At 35.0% G+C, this 12317-nt stretch overlaps 1 protein-coding gene across 5 annotated transcripts in view; it reads left to right on the top strand.

Annotated features, from left to right (window-relative positions):
* ARHGAP5 (Rho GTPase activating protein 5) overlaps positions 1-12317 on the top strand; it is a 46190-nt gene that overhangs the window by 17749 nt on the left and 16124 nt on the right. For 3 of the 5 annotated variants that reach the window (XM_085061929.1, XM_085061928.1, XM_085061930.1), the window contains one exon: positions 6111-6258. The exons of the other annotated variants lie outside the window; for them this stretch is intronic. In XM_085061929.1, the coding sequence (XP_084918055.1) occupies positions 6111-6258 (148 nt within the window). The remainder of the gene's footprint in view (positions 1-6110; positions 6259-12317) is intronic. 5 annotated transcript variants of the gene reach the window in all.

Genomic DNA, 12317 nt, shown 5'->3' with positions numbered 1-12317 from the left:
CCTGGTGCCTGTACATTAGAGCACATGCTACATGCACATTATGTCACGTAACTTTTATTAGTTGTGCATTCCAGTGCATGATTTTTCCATTACTATATGACTTTGTCCTTTTTGTTGTTGAAAATCCTCTTTTTTCTGCTCCTCCACTTGTCACTGTAGTTTCCTATATGCCATCACCTACTGCCTTACTAAAGTCTGGATTGGTCAAACCAAAAGATGGTTGTCCTATCTTTGCTTCTAGTAAAGAAAAAGCAGAAGAGGTTAAATCAGTCCAGTATAGTCTAATTTGTGATACAGCCATCTTTATCCTATTTTATTTTATTTGCACATGTCTAAATGTTCTGAGAAATTTATTGTATGGCCTTGCATGTCCTATTAACTAGTGGACTGTTGAACTTTTCCTGATAGGGATGAATATGAAGAGAAGTGTAGAGAAGGAGAAGAAAGCTAGAAGACTGGCTTCAATCACAAGACTTTTTAGCCATGTTGATGTGGAGTTGTGTGTGCACACTGAGCTTGGAATATTTCAAGTGCATGTTGTTCAGTATTTGAAGTGCATGTTGTGTGCAAGTATTTAAACTATAGTGGCCTTTTTTCTTTGCCTACAGAACTTCTTCTGTAAAGTTTCTCTCACGAGGAAAGCACTTTGTCCTTTCTGCTGTTTACTAAACAAAATAGCTTATAGATTTAATGCATTTTCCAGAGTGAATTCTCCACTGCATTGACATGCTTGCCATGTTTGATTATTTCTGCCATGGTGTTCACAAACGTAGAGGAGCTAAGCACAGTAAAATGTTAAAATGCAGCTTTGTCTCAGCTGTTTCTTCATTGCCAAATTAGACGTCTCCAGTTGAGATGTGTGCTCACTAATCTCCATGACTTTATCAAAAATTGGAAGTGGGAATTGCACATAGATGCTTGTCTCAATTAGAATTTTTAACACTAATATCTAGTATAAACATTATTGGTGTTGGTACACATGAAAAGCAGCAGCCTTGCAAGCTGTATTGTAGGTGATTTTTGTTTTCAGTTTAACTTGATGAGTTTGGAGATACAAAACAACAGAAACTGCAGAAAATTTCAAATCATGAAAGGGCATGAACATTCCTAGAGGAAAAGGATCTTGCTGAAAGAAGCCTTCTAATATCTTAGATAGGAGGAGCCACTTCATGTGTGGGAAGTAACCATAAAGCTGTAACTGATGCAGTTTATGCATTAATGTAAGGTCCAAACCACAATAGTCCTTGGCTTTCCATTGTTCTCACTGTGTAAACAAGTCCAATGTAAATATTGTAAAAATTATTAATTTCATTATCCACTATTGTTGTTATCATTATTATTATTTTTATTATTACTACTGCATAAAATAATAGCAAGTTATTTTTGACCCTTGTCGTAATTTAGTAATTCCCTCTACATCAGGAAGCCTGCCTGATGTGGAAACCTGTAGCTATTCCATGTAGTGACAATTAATAACCTTATTATTTGTTTTTACAATGGTATTCATGAATATGAAAACTTTACCTGCCTACTTTAGAGCTCTTATCCTTGTGAACACCTTGAGATATGTTGAGTGTCTAATTTGGGCTGTACTTTTTTTCTCCTCTTATTGAATATAGTTGTTTAGGGTTTTATCCTCCTCAACATACCAAGAACAGTAAATAGCCTGAATAAATTTTTGCTAAGGGAAAGGCAGATGCTTATCTTGAATTTTTTAAAGTACTTCTGCAAACAAATCCTAACTAGAGAGATCTTGTAAACAATATAGTAAATTAACTGTTCAGTGATAATTCTTTGGCATGCAGTTGTTGAAATCTGAAAAAGTTTCACTATTTATGTTCTTTGACCAGTGGTCAATAGTTTGATGGTTCAAAGTCTGATTTTTATTTTTTGTGAATGGAGTTTCCATCTATATTGCTAAATTGAATCTGAGAAACAGGGTTTTAAAATATTCTGCCTTGTAACCCTGTTTGCAAGCAGCACTTGCTTCCAAAGAAGATCGTGAAATACTTCTTTCCATTTTCCTTTATAACAAGATGATTTTAAGATGCCTTTTACTTTAAAGGAATCTGAAAACTTTTCCCAGTATTTCAGCATGAAAAATCCACTAGCATCTTGATGAATTCTCACATATTTCACTCTGGCTTTTTAGACTATGATATAAGCAGTAAGTTTGTAATCTATTTTTCCATGCTAAAATTGTTTGCTGCCATTGGAATTTCAAAACTATATGAAATTCTATGTTAAAACTATTACTGAAACAGTGTGAGGAACTGTAGAGCCCACATGTGTTCATATCTGTTTTAATAAGACTATGGTAAACATGTGAGCAATGGGAGATCAACTTATATTTTTATTCAGCTGTTCTTGTGTGAATTCAGTGGTTAATTTACCAAAATAATGTCTACTTCAGACTGGAATGTGCAGTGAATTTTTTTTTTCTCCTGAGGAATATAGGAAACACCAGAATCTGTACTTTCAGGTTTCATCTGTTAAAATGTAACATTCTTAATATGCATATTTAGAGCCATATGCTGCCTTGAGCCCCTGTAGTTTAAAACAGTGTAACAAGCTAGAATTCTAAAAATGGCAGAAGGCATGAAGGGAAGAAAGAGCATGTTAGGGACAATGATCTGCATTATTCATATATAGTTTCTGAAGAGCTACCTGTGAATTAGAGATTACAAATACTTTATTAAGCCTACAAAATGAATGCTGTTCATGGTGCATGGTTTTATGAAGTATTTGACTAGTCCTAAAAATATTGACTTTGCCCTCCATGACCCCAGGGCTGACTGCAAATGAAGCAGGCAGAAAATTTGCTTTGCATCAAAAGTAATGGTGTAGTCTGTTGGAAGTAGAGAAGTGGCTGAATTTCTCCTTTAATAAATAAATTGATGATAGTTCTGGCAGGATGGGAGTGAGAGGAAAAAAAGCCTATCAGGAGCAGAGAGGGCTTGCTAGAGTGAGCAGCCAATCCATAAAGGGGTTTGATAGGTTTTTGGCAGTTTTTAATTTTCTAAGTTAATTTTAAAAGGTTGTGTTTAAGTGCATTGTGCTCTCAAGACTCACAGCTGGCTGAAGCCTTAACCTAGTTTCTCTCTAGATGATGAGTGCTACTTAGCTGGTTCCCTGGTACTTGCAGTCTTAACCTTGCAGTGGGTTAAGCTGAAGTATTCTTTACATCTTATATTTTCAAAGTTTTATGTTCTTTGTAATAATATTTCTGATTTTGAAATCACGAATTCGATAGTGCGCCCTGCTAGAATACGTTTTTGTGTTTACCTTGCCTTATTTTAAGAGGACTTTAGCTAATCTTTTGTAACACGTGTTTCAGTGAAAGAACTACTGCAAAAAAAAGCGGTATTGCAGGTAAATGCAATGCAAGGCAAGTTTGGAATTCTCAGATTAAATGCTTTCCTGCCGAAGTATATAAGGATCAGTTAGAGGTTTGGCATTAACCTCTGTTAGAGTATGAACAGAAGTTTTCTTTGGCAAGAAGCAAGTGGTGAAACCCATGCTGAAAGCTCAACCAAAGTGCAGCAATCAATTATACAAAGCCCCACAGATGTATATGAAAACTAAGGATTTCAACTTTATGGTCTTGGGCTTGTGTTTTAATTACTAGTATGAAGGCAGTGGTATGTGAAACAACGAGCCTTTTGCTAGGATTAAGTAACAAAACTTTTGTGCTGGTTCTTGTCTTCTTTAACTTGGTGCCTATTAGGTTTTTTTTATGATGATGTAAAAGAAGCATACAGAATTGGCTTTGGCTGTGCCTAGATTAGTACTTGCTGCATGCAGTATTATGTGACTGCTGCATTGTGGGGCGTAGGTGTACTGGGGAGAATGATTGCACTAAAAATACCTGGGGAAAAATCATAATCTCTCTGCCAAAATCTAGGGATTTTGAAATTGTTCACCTCACTCAGGTGCTGTTTAACTAAATGAATAATTTAATGATTAACAGTTTGTTTATTGTTTCGTTAGAGATACTTTAGAGGTTAATTTTATGCATAAGAAAATTACCGTAGTCACTATCTTGACTAGCAGATTTAGAGTTCCATTCTGTGTCTCATGGATCAGAAAAAATGCTGTTTTCTCAGAGTGGGGAATAGGGATTAAAGAGAAGCTTTCACTAAGGCATACATTTCTTAGAAATAAGACCCATATTTTTGTTTCCTGAAGTCAGTTGGTCTTTTGGCAAAGATCAGATCTTTTTCACAGTATACCTTTTTGTTCAGAACAAGTTCTCCACTTAAGAAATCTAGACCAACAACTTAAGGAAAGTATGGAAATCCAAAATCAGGAGGTAGCATGTTGGTTTTTCTTAATTCCTTAAAGTTTAGTTTTTAATTTACATAACTATTTTTTATAAAGATCATGTAGTTAGTGTTATTTGCGGAAGGATTTGATTTATGCCGTCAGTGGAGAGTTTATGCACTCACATACCCCAAAAGAAAGGAGAATAATGAGAGAGATATTTTAATAAATATTGGACAGGAGAGATACAAAATACATAATGAGAAATAGCTGATAAACTTATTGGTGTAACTGCCTTGTGAGATTGTAATTTCATGTTTATGGAATAATCTTGCGGTGATCATCTCTTCTACTCTGCCTTTAGACCAGTTTGTAAAGGACTTCAGGGTTGGGGTTTTTTTCATTCATTTTTCTCTTTATTCGTTTATGCTTCATTAAGTTCTTCAGACAAATTCTCAATTTCTAAGTTGGACATTTAAACTGTTTTCGGGTAAAGAGTTCATCTAAGAAACCTTTCTGCATTTCTGACTGCATAATGTCAAACGCGATAGTGCAGTCCCTTGCAACCTTTCTCCTAAAAGCAGGACAATTTTGAGAAAAGAGCATTCTTTACTCCAATTTTGTAGATGTATCTTTTACTTCATACTCTGTCCACATATTCTGCATTGATAGTATTTGTAATTTTCATAAAAATTCTGTAGAATCCTAGTTTATTATTCCATTTACCTGATTGCTTTCTAAGAGACACAGAGAATCTTTTCCTATCTTGTTGATCTAAAACACACAGTCTTGAGTGTTGCTTCATATGTTCTACGATGGTGGAGATGTGCACTGAACACCTTGGGGAAAAAAAAATTGTTTTTCCTTTCTTTACTGCCTTTGTGTATCTAAAATGATCTTTCATTTAACATTTGATGATGTTTTCATTGAGTTTTATACATTGCTTAGCTTCAGCTTGGCCCTTTCAGCTGTTGCTCATCTGAACTGGATGCTAACTAAATAAATATTTTTGATGTAATTTATATTTTCATCAACATTCAGAGATGAATCATGGTATCTGATACAATATAATTCTTGTAATCATCCAGTGCTGATTTATCAATTCCACTGATACAAGTCCTTCTCAGTGGAAAAAAAACCCACAAAAACAAAACAAAAAAAACCAAAACCCAAAAAACCGAGCAAGAAAACTCTTTATGAAACTCATCATCTTAGATTTGATTGTGTGCAAGGTGCAAACCTCCTTTTGGCTAAAATCCTGTGCCTGTAACAAAGCAGTCGGGCTTAATAGGAATGCCTGCAACTTTAATGGCAAGATTGGTTGATTGTTAGTCATTCTCCATCTTCATATTTCTTGTATAATTGCAATACAAAGATTGTTTGGTATCTTCAAATATACGCAGAAGACACCAACTTCGTTTTAGTGATACGACACCAGAGTTTTATCCTGACAATTTCTAAAGAGGTGTGGTTCTGATGTGATTCATGTGAGCAGTGCTGAAAGTTACTAAGACTTGTCACAGTACTCTGAACAAGTGGTGTCTTTATTTCTGTTCCTGTGATCTTTCAGTTACTGATATGTTGGGTCATCCTGTTCCTAATGTCATACAAAAAGAATCAAAACTTTTAGAAGTTGTTTAAGTGCTTTGTATCTAATGTATAATTACTTTATAATTTAAGTACTTTATAATTTTAAAAGTACATTTGATTTTTATTTATTCAGTTTGCCATAGAGAAATTTTAATGTCTAATAGATATGTGATCTGGTTGTATTTATTGAATGATTGAAATATGAGTTGGTTAAAATGTTACTTGAATATTACTTAAATAACTCTGTTTTGTTGTAGCCAAAAAAGAAAACTAAGACATTCAATCCTCCAATCCGTAGAAACTGGGAAAGTAATTACTTTGGGATGCCCCTACAGGATTTGGTTACACCTGAGAAACCAATACCTCTGTTTGTTGAAAAATGTGTGCAATTCATTGAAGATACAGGTAAGATAGGAGGAGTGTAAGGGGAAAGACTTTCCCATTTTGCATAATGAGTAAAGCCTCTCATTTTCTGCTTTAAAGTACTTTTAGAATTTTATCCTAGAAATAAATAATTGTGGGCTAGGCACATGTGAAAAGTAGAATGTGTTTTATAAATTGTATGCTTTAATATGTGATGGTCTTTTGACTATTTATACAAACAATTACTTTTTGACAAATGTCTGAAGTTTAACGTGTTCCCCATAATTTAAAAAACTTATATCACTTTCTAATGCCAGATGACATTTAACCCAATGGCATTCCAGTCTTACATGTCTCACTATTGCCACTGTGTTTTATTTCATATATTTAAAAGCTCTGAAAGCTGCCTTTTCCAATTGTAGAAAACAGGTGCTTGAAATGGCTTCTGACTTGGTATGATTAGTCAGTTGCTTTCTTGATTTTGAAGGTAAATCTAGTTTTGCATTGTAACTTGTTAAAGAGACAGAAACATTTATTTTCTAAATACTGTGTAATTCTCCATGAAAAATGTTAAGCTATTTAACATGTAATTTCCCAGTTTAATATAAAATATTAACATATATATGTTTACACTAGAGTGAAATTTCACAGTATGGTTCTCTCTCTCTCCTTTCTCCCTGGCTTCCTGGTTGTATGTTTTCCCCTGCTTTCAGCCTATTTACTGTGTGACCATGAGGCAAGTAGGATGATTTTGCTGGTCCAACAGATGACTACAGTTAGGAGTGGGGATTTGTTTTGAGGTTTGGGAGTGACCTGTGGGTTGGATTTTGTTTGGGGTTTTGGTGGGATTTTTTTTGTTTGTTTGTTTTTAAAGATTGTGAGCTCTAGTTTTCAGTTAGTCTATAGATCCTACTTGTTCTGAAGTTTCATAAATGCTATATTGCTATACTTGAAGTAAATGACAATGTGAGCTGAAAACATGTGCTGGACCATCTTTAGATGTGTGTCTGCAATTGGATGTTTAGCATAAAATGAAACAGCATCTTTTTTCTACATTTGCTTAGATCTCTAATACAATTTTGGCTGTAAGACGACAGTAGCAGTTTTATCAAGAGTAAAGCTGAAGGGTTTTCTTTCTTACAGTAAAATTCAGTTTAGCTGCCATCTGTAAGAGTAGTGTTTCCAAAAGAATTACCTCAGGTGGTAAGTCTTATGGTTGTTTTTGAGGACTTACATACTGCATTATTGCAATAAAAAAATGAGGTGAAACCTCAGGCACTGAACTTTTTGGAATCAGACATACTGGTATAAATCTGTCTTTAACCTTTACTTTCTATGGATTAAAGATAAGATATGTATTTTCTTCCCTCTTGCTTTTGCTTTTTCTACCTCACCCAGTTGAAAATGGGGAGGAGGAAGAAGGGCAAGAAGTAATGGAGTGGCATAGGCAGTTTAATATATATATGTCGTGTTTGTTGTTTTCCGTAGCAAAAAATTCTCCAACCCAAAATAAACCAGTGTAACTTATGGGTGAGTCACTGTCAGAATTGGTGTTCTTTAAAAGTGGCTCCATACAGCTACTATGTATAGCTATACGAAACAGGCATTCACTACTACGGAAGACCAATTTCAAGGGTTTGTAGAAGCTAGCAATTACTTAATTTGAACATGTTTCACTTTTTAAGAATACTTTCAAACAACAAAATTATAAATCCAGTTCTAAAGAAAGTTTTATTTGCTTAAAAGTGTTGTTGTCTTTGTGGTAAACTTTAAAAAAAAGTATTTCTCCCAAAGAATTTTCACCAGCTTGTAGGGTGAGAGAGAGAACTATAATAGTGTGGGAACCTTATTTGTTTTCTTTTTTTCCCTCATAGTTGTCAAACTGTGCAAGCGGCCAAGAGATTTAGCACTGCTATTCTCTGCTCATGACCTGTCTTTGAAAAATGTTTGGTTAAGCTGCCATGTGTTCAAAATGTAGGGTCTCCTCAAAAGTGGTGACACAGAAGGCATAATTATTCTGTTATCTGAATATATATTAATTCATTGTGGGATGCTACTATACAGCTGGAGAATTTTGATTCTGGCCATAAATGTAAGCTGGACAAACATCGTGCCACCTGCATACTTTGTGCCTGTGAAGACAGTAGTTGTCCTACTAGTTTTGTTAAGCACTTAGAACAAAACCTCTACTTTTGGTTTGTATTACAGTTTTCTTTCTCCTGCTCTGGATTCTGTGTAAGTAGCTTTGGTGTTCTTTTCAGCTTCCATACTTGGCTGTGGGAGTTTTATTTTTGGTGCATATTATTTTTGTATTGGATTAATACGCTGTAGGTATTTGAGTTTCAAGCAGGATTCTGATGGAATGTATTGTTGCCTTTGAGAGAGGAGCATATTCACTTGCATTGCCTTCGAGTCCTGTACTGAGATAGACTCACATCATTGACTTGGGGACTGTCTGAGAAAATTCCACGAATACAGTTTAGGAGATTATCTGTCTGCACAGAGCAAGTCAGGACCTGTTGGCTCCAGGCTGGCATTCAGAATGGTACCATTCCTATATGATAAACGTGGTTGGCCTTGGGGAGTCATTCAGAACTCATTGTCTCTTAGCAAGTCAGCCTGTTGTCACTATGAACTGCACTGAATACCAGTGTTTATTATGATTGTCTTTTTAATCCAGAACTGCAGTCTTTTCCAACTCAGCTAATCTTTATATTTCTCTTACAGAGGATATAATTGTTCAGCTTTTCCTCTTAAGGTGCTTTCATGGAGTTCAAGACCTTCCTATGTAATTTAGATTGTGGCTGAATTTGTGAAGATGTGATTAATCTTTATTTGAAGGGCAAATCTTAATTTTTAATGTTCCCTCTTTCTGTCTCATGAAACTGTACAAGAAAATGCTTTGTACCCACTCATCTAAAATTTGACTGAGCCTAGAAAGCACGCAGTGTGAAAAAGTTTTCTCTTTCAGATGCCTAGATGAGACAATAGTACCTTTAAGTGTCTTTAAAGATTCTTGCTCTACCATAAACCTTGAAGAATTGAGCACATGTAGAAAATACTATCAGATTTTTGTTTTACCATAATGTTCTGGAATATCCTCATTTAAAAAAATAAGTGTGTATCAGTAGAAGAGGAACAGTTCAGAAGAACTAAAGTGAATTCAGGAGCTTGAAAGTTCTAGCCTTCTATAAATCAACAGAATTTTCTTCTGAAGAAGCCATATTGTTCCTGTCCCGGTAAAGGGAGATCTAGTAAAGATAAGAGATCCTAAATCTGTGCCTACAGGTGTAGGTTATTGTCTCTGTTTTTCAACAAAAAGCTTTATTCTGAACTGGTTTAGCTTTATGGAGCCAACCAATTAGTTTTTGAAATGTAATATAGGGATTGAATCTCCTTGTAATCTTTTTGATAGTATTGGAAGCAGAAACCAGGGGTTGAAGTGGTTAATACCTAAGTAAATCTAAAGCCGGTATGCTGTAAATATGTTTCAGGACCTCCATTTCATGGTCACTGGTACTGAGAGTATGAAGCAGCAATAGCGCATAATACATTGTCTTGTTGGAATTTCTTGATGTTAAAAAAAAAACAAAAACAAACCAAAACACAATACCATGTGAGAACATCTGAAATTTTATGCCACTGTCACTTCTGGATACGGAATGAGGAAAGATTTGCTAAATGCTATAAACAAGCTTTGCTTCTGTGTTTTTACATTATTCATGATTACAGAAAAGCCTTTTTTCTATCCAAGCCTTTAATTTTTGAATTCATTGTAATTTTAGCAGTATAAGTAATATTTTGGTTGGTTGTCAGAGCTCTTTCTTGGTTCACTGAACAAGATGATCAAAGGATTTTTTTTTATTCTTTCAGGTAAGTAACTTGCCAATGGTGAATTACCAAGTTTGGCACTAAACATCTTGGTATAAAAGTAGAATGTTTTCAGAAAGACTGATTTTTTTGGTAAAGATATTGTGCAATAATTCTGTGTTACTCTAAGAATTATCATGGAGAGAATCAGGTAGATATCTGATACTCTGATAATTTTGTTTGAGAGAGAGGAACAGATTTCTGAAGGCAGATTTAATGTCTTCAACAATATGTTGATATGGTTTGAATTTTGTATTGCAATGTCATGGAAAAATATCTATTGAATGTCCAGTTGTAAGTGTAAAAAGTTAACATGTTTATGGCAAGTTTGTAGGTTGAGTGTTTTGTTAGTAACTTTTTTATGCTGTTATACATGCCATGAATTTAGTGATGAACAATTCCATGTACTGTTTGTGTGCTATTCAACATCTTCTGTTGCTGATTATTTTTAACTTTCCCAACTTAAAATAATTCAGATGAGATGACTTAGGCTAACTGGTATTATTAGCATATGAGGGTTTTTTAAAGTATTTCTTTTTTTTTGGTGTGTTTTGGGTTTAGTTTTTGTATTCATTCATGTATTGGTGGAAATTTGCTATACGTTACATTTCATTCTGTTTACCAAGGAAGGAGACATCAAATTAACATTACAAATACTAGCAGTTTTACCATTTAGTAAATATAGCTCTTGATGATACTCAACTTTAATACGAGTATTTTAATTTTTTTTCTCTGAGCTTTCAAATGTTTTAAATTTTTTTATAGGATATTGCTCTCCATGTGCTTCATTGACTGGATTACAAATTTTAGATTCCGTACTTCGTAGAAAACTGATAACATTAACAGAGTGCGAGTTGTACATGAAGTGATTGAGTGAAGAGAAGCTTATTAGAATAATTTGTATTTTAACAATTTTGTTACTCAATTTATGTGAGACAAGGAATGGAATAAAGAAGGAAGAAGGAATTTGACAGAGCTGATGTCACTTAATATCTCACATGATTGCTATGGAGAGCTATAAGTGAAATTAAAAATTGTGTACTTGGTATATGTACAATAATTACAACTTTTGATGTTGAGGTAATTTTTGTAATGCTGCTAAATTTACAGTTTTGGAGGTAATTCAAGTAAAAGAATATTACCTTATTTGAATTTCCTTCAAACCTAGGTTATGCCCAGGTCTTTATGCTGAATCTGCTGTGAGGCCTGATTTTTACATTGAAAGTATAGATAAGGCAAAGTTTGTCTCCAGAGAATGAGGTTTGAGTGAAAACAGGCAAAGAAAATGAATCAGCAGTTCTTGTTGTGGTAAAAAAGGCAGGTAAATAATTGAAATATATTCCTCGTGGCTAGAAAATCCAGAAATTCAAGATTTATTACCACTTTTATTCAAGGGGCTTGGGAAGGCTAGAGGTTTTTAGGAGCCTGTTCAGTTGAACAGAGAGAACAGAACTGGATACCCCCTTGGCCTGGTGTATGAGAGCTGGCATCCTCAGCATAGTTTCATAAGAAACAGTATAATAGCCAGAAAGATTCTCTCCTGCTGTATGCTTCTGTCACTTTTCATTTTGGGTACTTGGCAGTTGTCTTTGAATCAGTGGAGTTCACTGTTTTGAAAAGCTGTAGCAGCAAAAATGGTAAAGGTCCTGTTTTACCAGCTGTGTAGTATTACAGCTGATAAGTTAAGGGTCAGATATGTGCCAAAACAAGTGCAAGGCAGGGAGCAGGAGCAAGGGAAGGATAGAAACAGTGATTGATGAGGCAGGGAGTTAGACCACCTTTTTCAGCCGTATTGTTCATTTGAGTTGACCCAACTGCTCATGAAGCTTTATGTTTAGCAAAAAAATGCATTCAGGCCATGACACTGTTACTCTTGATTCTGGATAGGTACAGTAAAATACATTTTGTACCCTCACCAAGTTGGTGAGTGATTCTGGAGTGGGTGATGTGGTTAATGTGTTTAAGACCAGGGTTTCTGCTCAGGGGAATGTAGACAAGCTGGAGGAATTGGATAGTAGGAACCTGAAGGAATTCAGTGAGGACAAATGCCAAGACCTTCAACTAGAATTGCAAGGATTAAACCCCCGCAGCAGTACAAGCTGAGGACTCAACTGGCTCCATATCAATGCTAATGAAAAAGATCTTGCTGTCGTGGTGGAGAATAGGCTGATCATGCCTTCTGTATTGGACTGTCCCAGTAGAGGGGTAGGCACTACAGTGTCAGAAGTGGT

The sequence above is a fragment of the Lichenostomus cassidix genome, chromosome 5 (assembly GCF_008360975.1).
Source record: "Lichenostomus cassidix isolate B80296 chromosome 5, HeHo_3.0, whole genome shotgun sequence".
NCBI classification, from domain to species: Eukaryota; Metazoa; Chordata; class Aves; order Passeriformes; family Meliphagidae; genus Lichenostomus; species Lichenostomus cassidix.
The sequence above is the reverse complement of the archived record's forward strand: the minus strand, read 5'-3'. Positions and strand labels throughout refer to the sequence as shown.